This window comes from Lycium ferocissimum, chromosome 6, assembly GCF_029784015.1.
Source record: "Lycium ferocissimum isolate CSIRO_LF1 chromosome 6, AGI_CSIRO_Lferr_CH_V1, whole genome shotgun sequence".
NCBI classification, from domain to species: Eukaryota; Viridiplantae; Streptophyta; class Magnoliopsida; order Solanales; family Solanaceae; genus Lycium; species Lycium ferocissimum.
In genome coordinates this window covers 64,612,572-64,637,616 of record NC_081347.1, presented here as the reverse complement: position 1 = coordinate 64,637,616, position 25,045 = coordinate 64,612,572, and the positions used below count along the sequence as shown (strand labels likewise).

Genomic DNA, 25,045 nt, shown 5'->3' with positions numbered 1-25,045 from the left:
TTACTAAAGCATATTCCAACAGTTATTACTGAGAAGCTTAATCAAGAACTGGTGCAATTACCTTCTGAGGAGGAGATCAAATCAGCTGTTTTTGGACTTAGTGGGGACAGTGCAAGTGGTCCTGATGGTTTCACTGGCTGTTTTTTCCAACATTGTTGGAACATAGTGAAGGAGGACATTATCAACATGGTAAGAGCCTTTTTTTGTTGGATATGAGCTTCCCAAGTTCATTACTCATAAAAACCTGGTACTGCTGCCAAAGAAGGACGTAGTTGAGACTTTTTCTGATCTCAGGCGAATCAGCCTGAGTAACTTCAGCAATAAGATCATCTCAAGAGTACTACATGAAAGATTGGTTCAAGTATTGCCACTGTTAATTTTCAGTAACCAGTCAGTCTTTGTGAAGGGGAGGAGAATAGTAGAAAATGTGTTGTTAGCACAAGAAATAGTTAGAGATATTTCCAAGAGAACTAAAACCATCAACATGGTAGTTAAATTGGATATGATGAAAGCATATGACAGAGTTTCTTGGTTGTTTTTGACTAAGGTACTCAGGAAGTTTGGCTTCAATGAAATCATTATTGACATAGTGTTTAGGCTGGTTTCAAGTAATTGGTACTCAGTGCTTATAAATGGCCAAACGCATGGTTTCTTCACCTCTTCAAGAGGAGTTAAACAAGTAGATCCACTATCTCCTACTTTGTTCATTATATCAGCAGAAGTTCTCTCTAGAAGTCTAAATGCACTCTTAAAAAAGGACAGATTCAAACCATTTGGCATGCCTAAGTGGAGTCCTTCTATTAATCATCTCTCATATGCCGATGACACCATATTATTACTGTCTGCAGAGAAAGAGTCAGTTAAGCTTATGATGAAGAAAATTCAGCAGTATGAGGAAGTGCCTAGACAGTTAGTCAACTTGAATAAGAGTGCTTTCTATGTTTATCATAAAGTTTCTCAAACTATGATCAGAAGAATAATGGGAACTAAGATCAAAAAGGGATCCTTCCTTTTACTTATCTTGGTTTCCCAATATACTATGGAAGAAACAAGATTGATTATTATGATGACATACTCAAGAAATTGGCAGAAGAATACAATCTTGGCATGGGAAGATGTTGTCTTATGGTGGAAGGGCTGTATTGATTTTAAATGACCAGCAAAGTATGCCTTTGCATATTCTTTCTGCTATAAGCCCACTAATTGGAGTGATCAGACACATACACAGGCTTCTGGCTAGATTTTTTTGCAATTACAAAAGTGATACAAGGTGCAGACATTGGATCAAATGGGAGGCTGCTTGTCTACCAAAGGAAGAGGGCGTCCTTGGTTTTAGATCAGTTTTTAACATGTCAAATGCTTTGTTCTGCAAGTTATGGTGGAACCTAAGAACAAAGCCTTCTTTATGGGCTTCATTCATGGTCAATAAGTATTCACAAGAAACTGCATCCTATGATAGCTATTGCTGGGGGGAGGGGGGGAGGGGATCCTATACATGGAAGAAGATGATTCTTGTTAGGGATTTAGTAGAGCATCAAATTTGGTGGTAGATAATACAGGGAGATGCTAGCTTCTGGTTTTAACAACTGGACTTCACTAGGTGCTTATATCATGTTGTGGAAGAAAACCATACAAAAGAGGAGGTTGAAGTGAAACAGTTTAGTAGTGGAGGAGAATGGAATTTGTGTGCTTTGAGAGAACAGCTTTCTGAAGATATTGTTCAACATATAGTGCAAACTATCTCTCCACCAATAGATACATTGCTTTTGGACAAAACTTGGTGGATGTTGGAACAAAATGGTATGTTTTCTGTCAAAAGTGCAGGGAATTATATTAGACAGAAGGATGAGAGGGAAGATCTTTACAAGTATATATGGGAGAGATGACTTTCTTTCAAGATGTCATTTTTTATATGGAGAGCATGGAAATTTAAGCTTTCAATAGATCAGGTTCTTCACAGCTTGGGAGTGAGCATGCCATCAAGGTGTTGGTGCTGTCAAGAACCAAAACAAGAAACCATGTCACATCTTTTTCTAACCTCTGCAGTAGCGACCAAGCTATGGAGAATGTTTGTTTCCTGTGCAGGTATCAATATTGAAGGCTTGCAGCTAAGTCAAGTGATCATAAAATGCTGGACATATGATGGACTAGCTAAGGTGCAACAGATGCTAAAGGCTATACCAGCAGTTATCATGTGGGAAATTTGGAAGAGAAGAAATAAAATCATGCATGGAGAAAACATGACAGTTCCCAGATTGGAATATCAGGCTCATAAAACTATTTGGCAACCGGTGAGGGTCAAGTTTCCAAGGCTAGCTCATGTACCAGTAGGATGGCCAGAGTTGTTGGACTGCTTGGAAGTATGGAGGCCAAATTTGCATTACAAGAAAATCATATGGCAAACACCAGCAGAGAGACACATAAAGATCAACACAGATGGAGCTAGTAGGGTTAATCTAGGGCCAAGTTCTTATGTTTTTTTTTTTTTTTTTTTTTTGCAGAAATCACAATGGAGACATTATATATGCACAGGCAGAATAGATAGCAGACACAACCAATATGGTAGCTGAAGCTGAGGCAGTCAAAGAAGCTCTATATTTCTGTATACTTAAGGGGATTCCACAGGTGATCATTGAAACTGATTCCATGTAGCTCAAGAGAATACTAGAAGGAAGCAGTTCAACACCATGGCATCTTATTACAATAATAGAAGACATACAGAAGTTTATGCAATTATGTTTAGTACATATGCTACATATCCACAGGGAAGGAAACAAGATTGCAGATTACTTAGCTAACATGGCATTGGACACAGACAACAAGTTGGAGATAAATGGATTTCAAGATCTTCCAAGCACTGGTAGGACACTCATCAACATGGACAAGAAACAGTATGCAAATTTGAGGATTAAGACCAAGAAGATTTCATGATGATCATTATCATATTGTACTTATTATGCATACAGGAGGATGCAGAAATGCAACTTAGTGACATTGTGGTAGGAAGGGAGAGCTACTTGTGCTTGAACTTCACTCTAGTTTTAGTACATCTTATTTTAGCTAGTTCTTACTTTGAGCATGATGTGAGCTACTTCTTTTATGACTTTATTAATGAAATAAGCCACTAGGCACAGCCTAATGGATATTAATTTTAAAAAAAAAATCAGCAAGATAAATAAAAATCTAATTTTGCTTCTCCTTCATTTCCCCTTCTTAGATCTTCTGCATGTTGCAAGTTATGTCAGAATATACGAAGTAACCAAAAAATCTTACTCAATTCAATAGAAACTTAATTTCTATCCCAATTTTTTTCTTTTCCGGCTAAATTATTGGGATGAGCTTTTTATAGAGATTCATGAACATACTCGTGCGGACCAGAATTATTATTTTTTTTCTTCGACGGACCAAAATTAGTTAAATCACTAAATTTCAAATACAAATAAGTAAAGTAAAAAGATCTATTTAAATGGTGCCTATCAAGCATGGGCGGAGCCCCTTCGGATGTGGCACTACAAGAAAAAAGATATTTGACAACAATTTTTGTTTTTTGGTTACCATAGATTGATTATTGTTGCAAAAAGTACTTTTGGCAACCAAAAAAAAAAATTGTTGCATAAACTTTTCCCAACGGCAGTTATTGCAACGACGTGCAACAACTTTTTTTTTTTTTGCCAAAAGTACTTTTTGTAACAATAATCAATACTATGGCAACAAAATTGAATTATTTGACAACGACAAAGTTCATTTGCCAACAATAAAATCAAGTTGTTGCCAAATATTAAATTTTTTGTTGCCATTTCTATACTTTCTTGTAGTGTGGGTTTGATCGAACCCAGTATCTTTGGTTCGAATCATATATTTTTATTAAACTTTATGTCACATATGTACAAACTATTAATTTAGAATCCGATAACTTTAAAGAATTAAAACCCCGAACCCAAAAGCTTAAAATATTAACTCTGCCTTGCTATAAGTGTGGTCATAAATCTCCACGAGAAAAATGAAAAGAACTTAAAAATGACACGAAACCATATGATTCAGGAATTTTATTCATTTACGTCTCTTGAATAACACCTACTTAACAAGTCGTATTTATTTTGTGTAAGTTATAAAGACAAACTAATGTTTGCCTTTTTTGAATTCATACGTAATCACTTCTTCTTTGTTAATTTGTTAATTCTTTAATTCTGTTCTAATTTATTCAATGCTTCCTATATAATTACAAGTGTGTTCTTCATCGGCCAAAATAGTTACAGGTGTGTTCCTCATAGACCTTACATGTGAAAAAAAATATCCTACTGTGAAAACGAAAGGACCATAAAAGCTTAATCTATTTTTAGTCAATTTTGCCAAGAGCCTTTTGCTGACTCTGTGAGATGGTTTTCGTGGTGTCTCATATATCTATGTCGAATACGTAGATAATGATCTATGTTTCAAGTGATCAATTTTGTTACTAGCTGTCATGCAATTTCAACTATATATCTATTTCTTTTCTTATCATTTATTCTTGCTTGTTTAGTAGAAACTTTAAAATAACTTTGTTCTTGATTGAATACACTGAATTGTAAATACACCAAACAATAAATTCAATTTTTTTTTATGAGGTGGATAAGAAAAGATTAATGTAAGATTTTCATTAAGTACTTTTAGAATTTCTTGAAAAAGCTTATAAGAAGTTTTGTGGAAAGCTTTACAGCGACAACTTCTAAAAAGACTTGCAATCAAACAGATAGCTTCCTAAAGATCTTATAACAACTTATTGAATCGTTTCGCAGCAATTTTTTTTCAAGTTAAGCAACTTATGTATCAGAGTCCGGAGCCTAAAGGGTATAAAAATACACGGTATTTACCAAAAGTGCTTTAAAAATTTATATACCAAAAGGGGTATATCGTAAACCGATCCACGATATAAAAAAATTTTTCTACGACACAAGTCAACGAAAAATTAAAAAAAAAAAAAATTTAATTGTATAACGTGGTGATCCACGTTATACGATATAAATTGTAAAACGTGGATCAGTCCACGTTTTACAAATATATTTTGTAAACGTGGGTGATCCACGTTTTACCTCTAAATTTTTTTTTTTTTTTTTTTTTTTTTTTTTTTGCGAGCGAGCACTAAAAAAAAAAAATTTAGTAAACTTTTTTTTTTTTTTGTAACACTTAGTGTGTTTTTTCATACTTTGACCAATGATTAATCGTGTGTGAAGACTCCGAAACGTCAATATTTTATATAGAACATGATATTTTTTTACCGCGTACAATAATGTAGGCTCAATACATCAAGGATACGTAGACGTTCGGATCGTCATTTTAGGGGTTGAAAAGGTGCCAAGTAAGTTTTGTTTGAAAAACTTAGTGTTTATCGTAAGGTTATTTTAGTCAACTTTATATGTTGAGAAAATTAATCACTTTATTTTCAAAAATTGAAACCTTGAAGTGAAATTGACATTCACGGTACATTACCTTGGGATTTTTACGTTGAAATCTATTGCGTATCATCATCTTATAAGTAAATAAACTGAAAATTTCACGCCAATTTGGGGGAAAATCGAAATTGAATGGGATAAAAGGCGTTTTTTTTAAATCGGCTCGGCCAAACCGCCTTGTGGCGGTTTGTCCGCATAGATCTCGAAAAATACGCAAGTTCAAAAAAAAAAACGCGCGTAAAACGGACGTCAGCGCAAAGTTATGACCATCTAAAGTTTGACCACTTTCAAACTAGCTTTTTCTCCCTATATTTTTTAGAATTATATTTATATTCAAAATAATGTTTTATCGTGATTAAAAAATAACACGCTTAAATCAAAACCTTAAAAAATAAAACACTTAAACCTAAACAAAACTTATTTCGCACCTTTTCAACCCCTAAAATGACTATCCGAACGTCTACGTATCCTTGATGTATTGAGCCTACATTATTGTACGCGGAAAAAATATCGTGTTCTATATAAAATATTGACGTTTAGTCTTCACACACGACTAATCATTGGTCAAAGTATGAAAAAACACTAAGTTTTTCAAACAAAACTTACTTCGGGCACCTTTTCAACCCCTAAAATGACGATCCGAACGTCTACGTATCCTTGATGTATTGAGCCTACATTATGTGTACGCGAGGAAAAAAATATCAGGTTCTATATAAAATATTGACGTTTCGGAGTCTTCACACACGATTAATCATTGGTCAAAGTATGAAAAAACACACTAAGTGTTACAAAAAAAAAAAAGTTTACTAAATTTTCTTTTTTAGTGCTCGCAAAAAAAAAAAAAAAAAAAAAAATTTAGAGGTTTTACAAAATATATTTGTAAAACGTGGACTGATCCACGTTTTACAATTTATATTGTATAACGTGGATCAGTCCACGTTATACAATTAAATTTTTTTTTTTTAATTTTTCGTTGACTTGTGTCGGTAGAAAAAAAAATTTGGGGTATATCGTGGATCGGCCCACGATATACCCCTTTTTTGTATATAAATTTTTGGGCACCCCCTTTTGGTAAATACCGTGTATTTTTATACCCTTTAGGCTCCGGACTCTTATGTATCATCTCTGTATACTTTTCTCTAGTTAATTTATTTACGCAATGAATATTTGAGAGCATGTGGAGACTTTATTCAAAATTTGAGTTAAAAATGTCTAGAAACATTCTATCACATGTTCGTATACTTAATTGGAACAAATCATAGTGAAAGTGTCTAAATGAAGATAAATTTAAGTAATTGATGTATTAAGCCTTTAAGGAAGCGTGCTATGGCAGCTTCCTAAAAATCTTGCAACAGCTTCTTGAAACGCATCAACTTACCTCTTTACAAGTTAAATCAATTTATTTCGTACACATTTCAAGAGAAATAATATATCATATTTCCCTTTATATCTTTACACTTGGCTTTATAATTTTTGTTTCATAACATTTCCATCATTTCTCTATTTCTTTTCATCTTCATTTCTTTTTTCTCATTGTTTCTTCATATACCCCTTTGTCTAATTCGACGAGTGGTTCATATTTGACAACCAAACATATATTTTTTCACATAGAATTCTGGTTAGTGATGAACTCTAATTTTCCCCCTTTCTTCAAATTGTTGTTCCTATCTTTATTGGATGTGTGTGTGTGTGTATATATATATATATATATTCATCATGTGGCTATATTTGTCTATGCTTAAACGGCGAGTTGCAGACTTGCTTTTTGGCTGCAGATATCTTATCAATGAACTCGTCATATTCTGTCTCCAAGGGACCACCACATCCCCTAAAACGGTGGAGAATTTCTTTTTTCTGATTTTCCTCTCACTGAGGAAAGCTCATTTCTTTTGTGTCACCTCATGAATTATATGATTATATATTTTGCCAGATAAACTTGACAAGTGTGAGCTACAACATGGCTGTTTCATATATTTCCTTTAGTGGCAAATCTGATTGTCCTTGTTTAGGTATATATTTCAACTGCATGCGCATAAACTCATTCACAGATTGGGAATCTTGGAGGTGACATAGAAACAACAAAAAACTAATGGACCAGGTAAGAAAAGGATAGTACATATACCAGCTTGAATTAGGACTTGGGAGTCTGATAATATGATCTTTTTTAACAAACCAAAGCTGACTCTTGAATATTTTTTCTTTGGTTAGGATTTTTGGAGTGTACTTAAGTTGATTGAACTTCCACCTGATCAAAGGGAATTTTTGAAGATGTATATGGTGGAAAGTAAAGCAGGAGCTATAGCTTGTATGCTATTTTCTCTGTTCTTTTTGGGAACATGGCCTGCTCTGCTTACTTTACTCGAAAGGCGAGGTCGTCTTCCTCAACATACTTACCTTGATTATACTATCACAAATCTATTGGCTGCTACTTTCATTGCTTTTACTGTTGGTGAGATTGGAAGGAGCACTATGGAACAGCCAAGTTTTTTCACTCAGCTTTCTCAGGTTAGTTGGCTTAATTACACAACTTAAGGGAGAGTTGTGGGAGGACATTTGAAGTGTGTGACCACCTTGTCAAAAAGTTTAAGCCGTTACAGAGAGCATATTTTAATTCGTTTATAAAAATACTTATGTCTCTACATGGTTTCTCAAATAAGTGGAATAGTTTTGCGTTTTAGGTGTATGGGATTTGCGCACAGGACTTTTGAATTCCTTGATACTATGTTGAAGTGTGTCACGACATCGTTGAAAACCTTATACTATTATAGATATCTTACTTTTAATTAGTACTTAATTAAGCTGTCTCTGAAGGAGTAAGCTTATATGCAAGATGCTGATTGCTGAGCTTCCTTTCGACGTTTCTAATACATCACGGTATTGGTTGTTATAGCATACCTTGCTTCTTCTTTTTTTTTTTTGACAGTTTAGATGAAACACACCCAGTAAGGTGAAGTGGATACAGAGGATTTGTATAGCCAACTCAAATTAGTTTGGGATTCAGATATAATTGTATTTTTGTTGCTGCTACTGTTTGTGTTGTTTGTCATTGGGAACGTATTGAGTTCTCCATGTTGCTTGCTTCTCTAACTAAGTAGAGGAAATATATTGAAATTTTACAATTTGATACAGACAACAGGGAGATATGATTACCGTTTTGATTAGATTCTAGATCAATATATGCATCTGTTCTCTCATTGGTTCATCTGATGGATTGGTGTAGTTAATATACTATGTTCTTCTGGTGAATGGTTGTAACTTTATCGCTTTTCCAAGAGATCCTTAATGCTGATGCAAAAAAACCATGTTCTACTAGTAACCAAATATGTTTTCTGATAGATTAATCGGAGAGTTAAGCAATCCTCGCTAACACAGCTCCTTTGTTTACATTAAGGTCACTTATCCACTAAAGACAAGACATTATGACATTCAAATGGTCCGGTGTTGTAGAAACTTCCCAACGATGCCACATAGATTGTGTGTATTGTTGTAACATGTTGAATTTGCAGAACAAAGGAATTTGTATTTTCTTTTGGTTTCTGAACATATTTTGGGAATAAAATTAAAGATGCAGGACAATTGGCCCAGTGTCTTGTTTGCAATTGCTGGAGGAGTTGTCCTCACTCTTGGAAACCTTTCAACTCAATATGCATGGGCTTTTGTTGGTTTGTCAGTCACCGAGGTCATCACCGCAAGCATTACGGTTGTTATAGGTATCATATTAACTTAAGTTGTTTATATTTTGGGATTTTCCCGAAATTAATTGCAGGCGCTAGCCAAAATATACAAAACATATAAACTGATTATGGCTATTATATGTATATTATGAGTATATCGCATGTATACAATATGCATATTATATGTATATTTATACTTAATATACAAAACTTATACCTTTTCTGGTTGTTTTTGTAAATTAGATCACCGAAAGGCATTGAACTATAATTATATTTATATTTTACTGAAGTGATCAGTCAGCGACTGATACCCTATGGTATGGAACTGCTATATATTATGTTGGAAATTTGACGTGCGTTCTTGATTTGGTTATGGCAGGAACGACGTTGAACTACTACCTTGATGACAAAATTAACAAAGCCGAGATTCTTTTTCCTGGCGTCGGATGCTTCTTGATTGCTGTTTGTCTAGGCTCTGCTGTTCATGCATCCAACACGGCTGATAACAAAGCAAAACTTGATTATTTTTCAAATGACTCTAAGAATGGGGACGGGTATGCATCAGTTCAATAACATATTGCAATTTTGAATTCTTCTAAGGGCATCATGTACATATTGCACCGTTGATGTGTGAGATTGATTTTAGTTTTTTTGAATCTTTGGCAGGACAAGCGGTGTTACTGATTCTAAACAAACGAATACAAACACAGGTACTTTAGCTCGAGCATTTGAAATTCGTGTGTTCTCCATTTTTTTATTATATTGGTGGATTTCGTATTTACGTTTTTAGTTAATGTATAGACCTTGTGTAGTTGATATCAATGACTTGGAGAATGGAGTTGCTTCTGAGTCTGAGGAGAAGGCAAAGGCTGGAACTGCACTTTTCCTTGTACAAGTTGAGAACAAAAGGGCAATGAAGGTTAGAAATTCCCACTCAGATTATTTATCCCTCTAATTGCCACTTCAAGATTAACTTTATGCTGCATGGAAATTTTTTATAAAGATGAAATGCTGATAAGCATTAACACAGGGAAATTTGCCAATCCAATATATGGAATTTTGATAATTTCTACTTCCTCCGTCCCAATTTATGTGCATATTTTCATTTTTAGTCTGTTCCAAAAAGAATATCATATTTCTTTCAAAATAATTTAACTTTAAGACTTTCCATTTTACCTTTAATTAAATGATTTATCACAACACAAGTCTTTGTCTTGTTTTAGACCACAAATTCCAGAAGTTGTTCTTTTTCTTAAACTCTGTCTAGTCAAAGACCGCCACATAAAGTGGGATGAAGGGAGTAGTTTCTAGAGAACCTCCATTTTTTCCGATTATATTCCAGCGAAATGGACTTGAGCAGGGCGGCATGGTTAGAGAGATTCCTATAGCCAATCCAAACTGTCCGAGACCGCGGCATAGTTGATTGATTGATTGCTTTGCAGGTTTTTGGGAAGAGTACTTACATTGGTCTGGCTATTACCTTCTTTGCTGGAGCTTGCCTTTCTCTCTTTTCGCCAGCATTCAACCTAGCAACAAATGATCAGTGGCATGCTCTAAAAGATGGAGTCCCGCACTTGAGTGTCTATACGGCATTTTTCTACTTCTCCATTTCAAGCTCTTTGCTTGCCACGATTCTGAACTTCACCTTCTTGTACCGCCCTGTACTGAATGCACCCAAATCGTCGATGATGTCCTATGTGAACGATTGGGATGGCCGAGGTTGGGCTCTTTTGGCGGGACTTTTAAGTGGCTTTGGAAATGGTCTTCAATTTATGGGAGGTCAAGCAGCTGGATATGCAGCTGCAGATGCTGTTCAGGTTAGTGCATTTGTCCGCAGAATAAATGCTGTACAGCATACCGTTACAAAAGTAATCATATACGAGACCACCAGCCTGCTAATAATTTATTTCAATTGTCCAACATTCCAAATCGTCATATTCAATAAGGGTTGTTTTGTTGCTGGTTAAGAAGGGAGTTGTTCATGTACTAAAACTAGCATAGCTAATATGATATTTGGTAGCTTTTTAGTTGCTTTGTATAAAAATTCAGCACACCAAAGTATAATGTTTGTTTATATTTTACAATCCGAAATAAATAAACGAGACATAAGTTATGAGTCATAACTAATCCCTGCATTATTTAACTAACACATGAATAGCTAAACGCTGCATAACTAAACCCTGCATTACTAATATACCTGCATAACTCTAACAAGCAACCAAACAACCCCTTAGTGAATATCGTTGACTACAATGAAGCAATGCTTCCTCATTTTGAAATGCGGTGTTTAATTGCAGGCACTGCCTCTGGTGAGCACATTTTGGGGGGTGATATTGTTTGGAGAGTACCGAAGATCATCAGGAAGAACGTATACGCTTCTTGCAGGAATGTTGATCATGTTTACAGCAGCTGTTGCAATTCTCATGGCGTCTGCAGGGCATCGCAAACAGAACGGGGGCAAAATAGAATAGATAATGTTTCTGTACATATCACCATACAGCTTAATTAGTCCGGTCGAAGAACATTTATTAGAGTCGGTCAGAATCGCCTTAGCTTACTTCAGTTGCTGTTTTATCAATGAAGAAACTGAAGAAAACCATCCTAGTGAAACCTTTGTATGTAGATGTGCAGTAGCTGTTGCAAGCATTCAGCAACCTTCTGCATGGATGATAGATATCTGATCTTTCTATTTCCTTTGCATTTTGTATGATCTTATTCTACACAGCAATATTGATATCTTTCTTAATATTTGGCAGTTAGTAGCATTGTCTTATCTTTTTTTATCTCTATTTTTATTATTTTAACATCTAGACAGGAGCATACTCTGGAAGTAGAAGAAAGCAAACAACTAATGCCATCTGCCCAACTTAATTGATGAGGTGACTTGTAAGTTGTAACCAACACTAAACTTCACAATTATCTCTATTATTCTTCGGAGCATGATTAAGATTTTAGGTGCTGACTTGTTACTAACAATGTCACTATTCTCTAGCAATAGCATATATATGGTCCAATATTTGTTAAAACCATGATGTTCCTCTCCTACCAAATGAAGATGAGAAGATAATTTTGAAGAGGGGCAACTTATGTTTGGCCATTGCATTACTTGTATTTATAAGTGAGATTTACAAAAATATGAGATAAGATTACAACCATATCTAAATACATACAGATAAGTAAAAAGTAATACTATCAACTAATCCTAATTCCTAACACCCTCCCTCAAGCTGAAGGAGAAGAACGTAGATGAAGCTTTAAAAGGAGCTCTAGAAATCGTTTTGAAAAAAGAGCCTTAGTGAATAAATCAGCAATCTGTTGAGAAGTGTGGACATGCGAAACAACCCAACCACAGCCACGATCATTTCACAAACAAAGTGATGATCCAAGGAAAAATGTTTAGTGCGAGAGTCGACGTCAAAATTTTATCAATCCCAAAACTCGTTCTAAAAAGGATAAGCAATCGTTGTAAATATAATCCGATTTTTAAGTCTGGAATTCAACCCACTATTTCAGTCACAACTTTCACTATCACCAAGAAAGTTAATTCAATCACCTTTTCCAAATAATAATATTTTTTGATTTGACTAGTAAGCTAATAAATATATATAGAACTAGGCATAGACTGGAATTTCTTGCATTTTTTTTTCTTTCAAATTTTCAATCTTTTTCGATCAATCACTATTTAAGGCCCACAATATTTTTATTACATAAAAATAAAGCATTAACCATACCGCTTGCCTAATCAAGCCATTAGCAGCCATTTCATCCCTTTTGCTTCCCCCAACAAAGTCATGATGACGTTTTTTCTCAATCAGTAGTACAATATAGGACTACTTCTATGTTATGTATAAGTTGCAAAGAAGAAGGTTGCCATGATCTTCCTCTTCCAGTTTGTTCTTCCAATTAAATATTTACATGTGATAAGAGTAGTACTATATTTTTTTACCCCTTCCAGCGATTTAAGAGTCATGTAATACTTTTTGTAGGAATTGTCCTGTTTTCTTTATATTATTATCTTATTTGTAATGTTGGTTCGATTTGTTTCATTATTAATCTTTCTGCCAAAATTTTGTGCTATGGAGGTTTTTAGATTGTTCTTTTATTTTTTCTTTCACTACCAGCGAAAGCATGGATACTTTTATTCAAATAAATATGCTTCAATTTCTTCTATCATTTATCGGAATTAATAGTATGTATCATCTTTTTTCTGTTTTGTCCACCTCTTAATTATTGTAACAACACTGATATATTTGAATTTTAGGTTTATAACTTGAGGGATTTTGTATCACATGTGTGATTGGTTGATTGTATGTTGTTTTGGGTATTGAAAAAATAATAAACTGCAGATGAATCACTTTCTTGATCTACTCATTTATTCTCCTTTTCTACTTTAGATGACAAACTTTGAGTCCATGGAGATTTGGTGAAAACTTTTTTCTTTCTTTTTGTTTGGCTTAACACGGTGTTTGTCTCGAGAGTGAAAATTTATATTAAATAAGGGAAGAAAAACATTTTAATTACTATAAGGATGCTCCTTTTTATGTCATGTAGATAATAGTGCTTAATTGAGGAGAGGATGATTTGATACACCTTGAAGAATACAAGTATTTTAATTGACTTAAGAGGCCAGTCATGTGTGAAGATCTACATGACTATTATGACTATTGTCAAGGGGGAAATGAAATAAATAAACATGAAAAGGAAAACGGAAAGAAGTGAAGGAAAAAAGTTAAATAAGGAAAGAAGAAAAAAGTTAATAGTCATAATAGTCATGTAGATAATCGTGCTTAATTGAGGAGAGGATGGTTTGATATACCTTGAAGAAAAGAAGTATTTTAATTGACTTAAGAGGCCAGTCATGTGTGAAGACCTACATGACTATTATGACTATTATTATGAAGGGGGAAATGAAATAAATAAACGATGAAAAGGAAAACGGAAAGAAGGGAAGGAAAAAAGCTAAATAGCGTATCGATTCGAACATTGAAATTAGTATCAGAAGTTGGTGTCATGCTGTCCTTCTTTGTGTTATTTTTCATTTGAATTATTTTCTTCTTTATTTTGAATTTTGCACAAATAATATGTTGTAAATCAAAATCTAACTGAAGTTAAACAACAATTTTGGACATAAAATAACTAGATCACTTACTTACAAAGGGGAGTTGGCCAAAAGGCCATTTTGAAAAGTTATTTTGCCAAAAGGCCATAAGTGTTCAGAAATTGGTGCTTTGGCCACCATTTATGACGTCAGCATGTCAGAGAACTGTTGTGTCAAATTCCAGCCTCAAAGTTTTGAAAACTATATTTTTGCAGCCCAACATTTTTATTACCATAAATAGAAATAAAAAACAAAATATTTCCCTCCAAAAGCTCCCGTTTTCTGCAGTTTTCAGACCATTTTTCCGGCGAAAATTTTGACTTTTCACCGGATAATCGGTCCCCAACGATGGAAAGCTTCCATAGTTCAGCCATTGTAAGTTAAATCTGGTAGAAATCGTTGAGAAGGAGCTTTCCTCATTGTTATAAAAGCTCACTTTTCCAGCGAAAATTCTGGCCTAATTCCGACATTCCGTCAATTCTCCATCCAAATACCTCAGTTAGCAACTGGTACGAGCTTCATCCCTACTCTTTTTGGTTCTACATCTGGTACTGCTCTCCGGTCAGTAATAGACTATAGTTATAGACCACAGTCATCAACGAGTCATCGACTAGGCATAGACCAAAGTCATAGTCTATTATATATTTTATTATGGCGTCGATTGCAAAATATATTATAGCAGGTGATGATTACATGGGTGAATGGGAGGAGACCCAAAATGTTGGAATTGGAATTCTGTGAGCAAGGGTGATCAGGTGCCGATTGCCGTGCGTCGAAATGGTACGTATAATGACTTGGTTACGAGAGTAATGGAAAGCGGGGAGTTAAATTGTGAGTCTAGCGACTTGCGCATTAGTTATATGGTTAATGCTTTGCCCACTAGGGGAAAAACCCATCTTTCGTTCATAACGAATGATAGGCAGGTGGTATTGTACATGCTTGATGTTGCTGCTGATGGTTCTAGGCCTGTTTTAAGAATAAATGTTGTTAAGAGGTCTCAAGTTGGTTCTACATCAGTAGCACCACCCCTACCCACAGACCCACCACTGCCACAGTCGCCAACCGATGAAGCTTCAATAGCACATGAGGGTATGGGTGATCATTTTATGGATATGGATGATCCTGATATTGATGACGAAGAGTGTGATGGAAATGATGGGGGTGAACAAAGAAACCACAACTTCAATGATGGAATCGGTTTTTACTGTGGGCAATTGACAACAATGAGTATTTAAAGGTTTTATTGAAAAAAGCTGTAATAAAGATCCAATTATGTTTTAAACCAAACAAGAGTAACAACAAATATTATAAGGTGGAATATACCTCTCCTAATTGTGGTTGGATATTGCAGGCCAATAAGTACGACAACTCAAATAGGTTTGGCATTTACAAGTACGTTGGTGATCACACTTGCGGGGTTGAACACGTTACAAGCACTCATAAGCATGCCTCGGCAGTTGTCCTTGGATCAGCCTTGATGAATGACTATATTGACAACAAAGGGCCAACGACAAAAAAAATCCAGAGGACGGTTTCAGGAAGTTCCATTATAAACCAAGATATTGGCAGTGTTGGAAGGCAGGAGTAACGGCTCAGAACATAGTTAGGGGGACACCGGAGCACGGGTATACTTGCTTACCTGCTTATTCGTATATGGTTGAAAATCTAAATCCAGGTTTCAGAATTTGCATTAGTCTTGATGATGCGGATAGGCTCAAATATTACTTCATAGCTTACGGAGCTTGCATTCGAGGATATAAACACATGCAAAAGGTTATTACCATTGATGGTACACATTTATATGGCAAGTATGAGGGTGTATTGTTGTCCGCCGTCGCACAGGTTACTGAGAACCATATCTATCCAATTGCTTTTTGCGTGGTGGATAAGGAGTGTGATGAATCCTGGATCTACTTCTTCGAGCAGCTGAGCTATATAATTGCCGATGAACCATACTTGTGCGTCATCTCTGATAGGCACAAGAGCATAGCCAACGGTGTTTCCAGAATTTTTGAGCATGCTCATCATGAACTATGCATGAAGCATCTTGGTGATAACCTTCGAAAAAAATTTCAATGTGGAAATTCTCTTCATGTGTACTATGACGCAAAGAAAGGCATATGGTTACCAAGAGTTCAACGAACATTTTCGCAATTGCGGATAAATGCCCCCAAGCTGCTAATTGCCTCGAGTTTGATATTGGATTTGAAAAGTGGAGCAAGGCATATTTTCCAGCAAATATGTACGATGTGCTGACCATAAACATTGTTGAGTCGCTCAACTCAATATTGAGGGATGAAGGAGAGTACCCAGTGACTGCTTCCATTTCTAGGAGGTTTGCTGAAATTTTCAGGCAGAGACGTGCAAATATCGCTACATTTAATCAATTTATTTGTGCCTTCGGCTGAAAAGACGCTAAGGGAAAAGATGAATGAGGGCGACTCCTTATTTGTTAATAATATAAACGGGGATGCCAACGAGTTCACCGTAGTCTGCTATGGCCTAACTGCCAAAGTCAATCTATTGAACAAAACATGTACTTGTAGAGAGTGCGACTTGGTGAAATTACCGTGCACTCACGTGATAATAGCCTTGAGATTGAAGTATGGACCTCATTATGATTCAAGCATCTATGAGTATTCCTCTCCCATGTATAAAGTTCAGTCTTACATTCTTGCATTGGTGAAACTATTAATGTAGTCCCTCCAGAATTAGAATGGGAAGTCCTAGAGAAGTACGCAAACATGTATATTCCTCCACCCCCTTACGACCATAAACTTGGAAGGAAGAGAGTGAAGCGTATTCCTGGTCGCGGAATCTTTCAAGCCCAAAGGAAGTAACAAAGGGACGAGAAACAAGTGCTCGACTTCCAAAGGGGCTGGTCACAACAAAACAGCATGTCGATATTTGAGAGAGCATCCACTTGATTTTTTTTTTTTAATTTGAATGTATTTTTATTGTATTAGTTCAATATTAATCAACTTTGTTTTAGTCTATCATAGAATATATGCGAGTTTATAATAAACCAATCCGTTGGTCTATAATGGTTCATAGTTAGGAAATTAATCTTCCTTTAGGAGATCTATACTCCCCAATTAAAACCCTTATCATGCGGAACTGAGTAGTGTAATGATTACCTTTTCAGAATACTGTTGTTTCATGTCTAATCACACTGATAAAATATAAATTTAAACGACACCTCCATGCCCATAGCCACTTGTCTCTTAGCTATTGGGTGAAGGTTCACTTAACTAATGCAAACAGTTTTTATATCTTCCCTATTCCTTATTTCCTCCATTTCAAATAAACTCAAGCCCATAGAAATTTCAGATCATTCATCTCGAAAATGCCCAGAAGAATACGCCTTCCTAGGCACCCACAGCTACAAACTCCATCACCAGACATTCTTCTACTGTGAATGACTTCAAACGGCTCTTTAGGGCGCTGGGAGAGGACAGGGAGAGATTGACAAGGTCTCTTCGCAGGATTGAGCGATTTCTTCATGTCCTCTCGCAATAGAAGAATATTGACCCAGATGCCCTCATAACACCCCCCCCCCCGGTAGCACCCCCTACAAACCCCTAGATTAGTTTAGTTTAGTTTAGTTTAGCTATGTAGTTTTAGTTTTTATGTATATTTCATTCTATTGTAAGTTTTTTGCAAAGCTTTAATAGGTGAAAGTTGTAGATGGAAGCAGCTAGCTTTTCATGTATAAAATCTTTTAGATATTTTTGTCGTTATGGTCAGGTTACAATGAAATGAATATATATTAATGTTCATATTTTTGTGTTGTGTTTTATTTATGTCCTTTCTGTTTTTTGCATTTCTTTTTTAACCGTCGAAATAAAGCAAAGTGTGTTGGGTCTATTAATAAACATAACTATAGTAAATGACTATGGTCTATAATTACTCATTGAGACGGTCTATGATGGACCTTCAAGGTTGATTATAAACCATAGGAATAAAGGTTTAGAGTCCCATCCATTAGATAAAAATAAATAAAAAGACTTGATAGTATTTAAACATTATAATAACACTTTAATACATCATATGAGAGTCCCCATCCATTAGATAAATGATCAAAATAGTTTTAAGACACCTAATGGTCCTTAAATCATTAATATTAGTCTAAAAAAGCCAAAAATAAATAAAAAGACTTGATACTATTTAAACATTGTAATAACACTTTAATAAATCATATGAAAGTCCCCATCCATTAGACACGTGATCAAAATAGTTTTAGGAAAACCTAATGGTCCATCATAGACCGTGTCAATGGGTAATTATAGATCATAGTCGTTTACTATAGTTATGTTTATTAATAGACCCAGCACACTTAGCTTTATTTCAACAGTTAGAAAACAGAAAAGGACATAAATAAAACACAACACAAGAAATATGAACATTAACCGTATAATTCATTTCATTGCAACCCCCAACCATAACAGCAAAAACTTCTAAAAGATTTTATACATGAAAGCCCAAAAGCTGCTTCCATCTACAATTTTCACCTATTAAAGCTTTGCAAAAAACTTACAACAGAATGAAATATACATAAAAACTAAAACTACATAAAACCAGCCCAAAATTCAAACTCATCCATTGTATTTTTCCTAATCAAACTCCTCATTTGTCTTTCTTGATCAAACTCCTCCATTGTCTTTCTTGATCAAACTCCTCCATTATCTTTTTTCTTGATCAAAACACCCAAAATGTCTCAGCTGCCCGAAACATCTCAACCAGAAGATCCCGACATTTGTTTCTGCGGTGAATACACTGTCTTGAAGACATCACGCACCCTAAACAACCCAAGTTGCAGATTCTTTAATTGTGCAGCTGGAACTATAAGTTTCTAATTCAAAATGTATGCGTTTTTTTAGTGGTTTCAGGACAAAAAACTCTAATTAATTGTTGTTTGTTCTAGGATTATGGTGGCTGCAACTATTTCAGGTTTATTGATCCACACCTCAACAAAACACCAAAAATATCTCAAATGAGCCCAGGACCTAGCAGGAGCCCAGGACCTAACAGGAGCCCAGGTGGACCTGAGACACCAACATCAAAAGGCTTAACCAAATCTGAAATATAAATAGACTTAGAGAATCTTTAGAGAACGAGGAATTACTTCAGTCATTGTTTAGAGAATCTGAAGAAAAGAAGAATCACTTGAAATTTATGTTGGGAGAAGCCGAAATTGAGAGGGATGAAGTAAAATAGAGGATAGTGGTGACTGGAGAGAAAGAGAATAGACTAACAATGCTTTTGTATGGTTTATTAGTGGTGTTTGCTCTATGGCAGTATGTAATAGGGCTGTAGTGGGACTGGGTATTTCATTTTGGCGTATGAAGAATTTTGGACAATATGAAGCGGGTTTTATTTATATGAAAAATATATGTGTTTGTCATCAAGCGTTATAACATCTCTACTGAGTTTGTGTATAAGCTTTATTCATAGTCGATAATAGTATATATAAACTCAAAGTTGATGATTAACATTCATCGTAGCAAATAATAAGGTTTCATGTCACCGATAGATAATTATATTAAGAAGTGACCACTACTTGTAAAAACAGTCATATTTAAAGATATCTAAGTTCACAATGAAACAACACACTTATATACAAAGGTTTCAATGATCTAACCTTCATATAAATTAACCCAAAACAGTCAAAATTAATTGTTTGTTAAAACTGTCAGACATTAGTACTGATTGTTTGACATCATCCACCACATACATTCAACAAAAACTTAATTGTTCATTACAACCCAAATAGCCAAATTAGTTGTCTGAATAACCATTAATCTGGGCGAGGATGCCCGACACAACTTTTTCAGAGTCAAACGCAACATCAGCTTGACACGCCTCAGTAGCTTTCTTCTTATTAACCTTAGCAGTGGGGGGACATCCGTCGCTTCTCGCCCGAGTGTACCGGCATAGGAGCTCAACTTTCTTGACCTAAACCTTCTCAAGTTTCTCCCCTTCAGAAGCTGGTCTAGAGACCTTAACCTTTTCAAGATCAGTACTAGCGTTCTTCTCATTAACCTAGGCAGTTGGAACAGAAACATATGCTGCCTTCTCAGCTGGCATAGGGAGCTCAACCTTCTCATGTTTCCCAACTTCAGAAGCAGGTCTAGGGGCCTCAACCTTCTTATGAGCAGCTTGTCTAAGGATCTCAGCAGTGGGCTCAACACCTACATTCAACTTGTTGATAGCAAATGGTTCCACATGTGCTTGTGCTGCATTTTTTGGACATAATTAAAAAGAATGCAAATCGTATACAATATAATTACAACAAAAAACTTCAAAATGTTCACCTTTCTCTTTGACAGTCTCCTGATTTTTCTTTTTGTTCAACTTCTCGCTCCTTTTAAATTTTTCTGCCTCCACATAAGCGAGAAGAACATTCAGAGACTCCTCCATTTTATTCACATGTTGTCATAGCCTCCACATGCTCTATCCAAGACCGATAGACCCCCACTGGGTCGCGCGACCCTAAGTCCCAATGCCAACATTACCACCAAAATCTTCTGATTGAATATCTTCCCCATCATATAAGAGCTCCTTGGACTCCTTTTCAAACCTATTACGACGCTTCAAGGCATGATGAGTATCCTCATCAGAAGTCTCCTTGGGCTCCTTTCTTAACCTACTAGGAGCCTTCGAGCCATTCTTTAATGTAACCAATACGGTCACGCCTTCCAATTCAATCTTCAATTTATCTATAATGGGATCATCAACCTCATCATCAAATGCCAAAAAGTCTTTCATGTAGTCCTGCTCCATCTCATGCATTGTGAGGATGATGTAAGGGTGCACAACCTACAAATACACAAAACATTAGCATTTAGTTTATACTTTTGCAAAAACATCGATAATAGACTCCAAATTTATAGCTGTGAAATTCCCCCTCCAATATTAAATGGATCACCTTCAAGAATCGGTCCATTTTTGTGGTGTGCCACCTAAGAATCCCAAGAATAGGCAGAGAAACGTCATCTGATTGGCCAGCATGCAGTCTAAGTGTAGGAAAAGCTTCATAAGTCCAGACCTATAATGACACAAATAATTGCTGAGTGCATAAATAAATAACACACAGTCTATAATCTACTACACCAGTGGTTTATAACATGTACCATGAATGTCTAGAGGAAGCCGTAGAGAGCATATGATGGTGTCTTCTTATCAAGGTAGTGTCTGGGGATGTCTAACTTGTCCATCAAGTATTCCAAGGTGAGTTCAAAGGATTCCTTTCCCCAAGGATAGCTCTGGAAGAATTCCAAATCGTCAGCCATTTTAAACCAATCAGCGTCCACACCCCGAGACACATCTTTGGTCATTAAAATTGTATGGAGAAACTAAACAAGACAACATTTCAGCTTTTCTTCTTTATTTAATCTAGGCCCTCTTATCACCGACAATAGCTTGTCTGATGTAATCTTCTTCTTTTGAGTAACCTTTGCGTGGAATTCTACCCATTTCTTAATTGCCCGTCCTCTCTAGATTGGGAGGGATATGATCCACAATTTAAACCGGTGATCAACGCAAACTCGTTCAAGCCAAAACACGCAGGCTTTGTCGTTCACGAGCAACCACACTTCATGCTTCTTTTTCTGGACCACATGACGAAGAAGCATATAGTGGATCATCCGTCCGTTGAAGTTGATGAAGAATTTGAACTTTTCTAAAGTGACCAAAGCAGGAACGCTTCCACATTTTCCTTAGTTGTTGATCTCTCAACACATTGTTAAATTCAACTAACAACGATACCGCTTTCATGTAAACTTTTGCTGCAAAAGATTCATAATCATCCAGCCAATTGATCAAGCCATACTTTTCAACGTTAATTGTCTTTGCACAATATGGCAAGGAGAAAGGATCAACATCTTTAGCAGCACTAGAGTGTTTTGAACCATCCTCGAATACACTCTTAACTCTACTATCAGCTCTATCTCCATCAACACTACACTCATCAATGGGGTCTGAGTGGGACACATTCTGAGCTTCTGCACTTCTTTTTCTTTTTCTATCTCGTCTAAGTTCTTCACCTCTTCTTTTTTTATCCTTACGATTCGCATTAGAACGAGTTTCAACCATAGCACAAGAACGGTGGAGTAATTTTTCTCCTCTGCCTCTACATCTAGGCATTTATACGATCTATATATAAGCAATAGAGACGTTGATCAACCATTATAAGAATAATAGACCAAAAGTCTATTAATAGACCATATATAATTGGCAAAAACAGAAAAACAAAGATCGAAACAAGCAAAATAAGTATACAGGTACAAGTTTTGCAGACATTTAGAGAAGGAAATCACCGTATTTCCTAGCAAATGCAAAGACCGGGCAGAGAATCAAACTGAATACACAAGCTTTGAATCATGCCGCGTACTAGGAAGGAAGATACTAAATTTAGACAAGGCACAAATTCCATCACTGAGGATCAAAACAAGGAAGATTCAGCCTACTTGAAGATGGAGCAGTTCACTTGCTATTTTATGATTACAAAGTGTAAAACTATCTCTGAGTATGCATACTCAAAGATGGTGAGCATCAATTATTTTTTGTTTTCTACTTTTGCTGTTGAACTTGATCATTATTAATAAAACATCAGGGGGCCATATCTCCTGATAAATTTGCATAAAAAAAAATATAGTGACCACAATTGCTTTTCAGTATTCGGGAAAGTAGAATTAGAGGTATTGCCAAGTGGTATATTTAGTAGTTGCAAAAAAAAAAAAAGTATAAATAACACACATTTCGACAAAAAAAAAAGAAGGCAAAACAGCAAAGGTATTAAAAAAAGCAGATCTTTATGAACACTAGTTTTTTATCAAGACCGAAAAAAATTAAAAAATTTCAGGGCAATATGGAGCTCAAAATGCTCCGATGGAGTTGCAGAGTTAAAGAAATTACCTATTTACGACGATCAAGGCGTATTGGAGCTTGGGGGAGAGGTGGAAGTTTGAGAGTTTCAAGCTAGAAAGAGAAATAAAGAAGAGAAAGGGACGGATGAGAGAGAGAGAGAGTGTTTGTATATTTTATTAGAAGTCAATTGGACTTAAGTGTATAACTTAAAACTTTCAATCTTTTTAAAATTATGAAAATTACCCCATTCCCATTTTCCTAAACCCTAATACCAAAAAAGTAATTGAAAAAGAAATTGAGTGGCCATATTCCCAATTAAAACTTGAGAGTCGCCTTCTATACAAATCTTCTCTAATTACAAACTTAAGAAAAGTGATTTTTCTCTTCTTTTCATTTTAATAAGCGTTTTTCTTTTTTGCATTTAGTAATGAAAAGTTTAAAGAGAATTTTTTATTGGTAAAAATTATCGTTGGTGCTTCGATGAAAAAGTATAATCTCACAAGGTGGATATAAATTTCTTTATTATGATGTAGAGATGTAAATTCCAAAACACTACAATGGTTACTTCAATAACCTTGGAAATTTCACAATGAAAATCCATTTTATTATTGAAGGATCCCACCGAAATAATGAATGATAGAGTACTTGAAATAATCATTGAATGGACAACACTAAAAAAATGTATCTGAAAAAAATAAAATTAATGAGTAAACTCCCCATAGCAATCAGTAATAGAATTTTTTTTTTTTAAGGATGAGTGACAATACATTTTTGTAAGATTAGGTTAATTTCTTTACTGTTAGAGTTTGTTAATGGTTTTATATGTAAAGTAAGTACCTATGTTTTAATTTTAGTGTCATTTTTTTTTTTTGGGTTAAATTAATGCCATTGTTATTATCTTCCTATTATAAATTATATATGTATCTGTTGAAGCAAACTGAAAAATAGTTATATATGCACTTCATTCAATTTATAGAATTAATAGATGCATGAAGTTTTTAAATCGTTTTTTCATCTTGACTAATTTTATAAAAAAAATGTTAATTAAATTCACTAATCGGGGCCAAATTTACTAGTACATAATAAATAACAAGAGTAATAAAATTATGGAATTTTTCGAATATATACAAAAAATAAATAAATTAATATTTATCATAACTAATAAGTAATACTTTTCCATTTTCGAAATATAGCAATAGTTTATCTACAAAGCATATAAAACCTTCAACAAATCCCACAAATTAGGAATTTTGAAGATCTTCCTTTTTCTCTAGCTTTCTATCTTCTCTGTCTCCCCATCTTCTCTTCTCACAAACCATAGCCGCCGTTGTTCTGCCGCCCGTCATCGTTTCTCCATCACTATCTGTCACTGCTTCACCTTGTCTACTGATGCTCTGTCCCCCTCCACAACTTCTCCGCCAAATTTTATTCGAAGTTCACCAAAAACCAGTGACAAAACATACAAGATATATACATGTCATACACACAACATACAGTTTTATACATACTTGTATGCATTGTATGTATTTTTATGTTATGTGTATATCTCTGTACATACAATTATACATAAAATATACACCAAATATACAAATATATATATATATATATATATATATATTTATTTATTTATTTAGTTTATTTTTATTTATTTAGTTTAGATTATTAATAAGTGAAGCTTTTTGAACGACGAAGGCTAATTCTGTCATTTTACATTTGGGCTTTGTACTTAAATGAGTCAATTAGCTTTCCAGGTGTAACATGTACAATAGACCCACGTGACTTCTTTCCAGCTCTGTAGTTATCTTCATTTCTCTGGCTAGCTTTCCCTACACACTCTGGTGGGTTCTCTCACCTTCTTCTTCCGTGTTTATTAATTTCTTTCTCATGTCCCGATGGGATTTACCAGGTGAGCTTTGATCTCATATTTTTTTCTTGTTTTCGGAGTCTTTTTATTTTTTATTTTTTTTTATTTGCTG

At 35.1% G+C, this 25,045-nt stretch overlaps 1 protein-coding gene across 7 annotated transcripts; it reads left to right on the top strand.

Moving 5' to 3' along the window:
- The first annotated feature begins 4,225 nt into the window (after window positions 1–4,225).
- LOC132060044 (ureide permease 1-like) lies at window positions 4,226–11,868 on the top strand. Of its 7 annotated transcripts, XM_059452906.1 has the most exons (10): window positions 4,281–4,624; window positions 4,730–4,789; window positions 7,439–7,527; window positions 7,638–7,934; window positions 8,995–9,139; window positions 9,483–9,657; window positions 9,770–9,813; window positions 9,916–10,022; window positions 10,546–10,920; window positions 11,401–11,868. In XM_059452906.1, the coding sequence occupies exons 3-10, from the start codon at window positions 7,519–7,521 to the stop codon at window positions 11,572–11,574; spliced, it is 1,326 nt and encodes a 441-aa protein (XP_059308889.1). In that variant the 5' UTR covers window positions 4,281–4,624; window positions 4,730–4,789; window positions 7,439–7,518; the 3' UTR covers window positions 11,575–11,868. The 7 variants fall into 7 exon arrangements, with proteins under 7 accessions (XP_059308890.1, XP_059308889.1, XP_059308888.1 ...); XM_059452907.1 differs by lacking the exons at window positions 4,281–4,624; window positions 4,730–4,789 and adding an exon at window positions 4,226–4,256; XM_059452905.1 differs by lacking the exon at window positions 4,730–4,789 and having other exon boundaries at window positions 4,281–4,729.
- The last annotated feature ends 13,177 nt before the right edge of the window (window positions 11,869–25,045 follow it).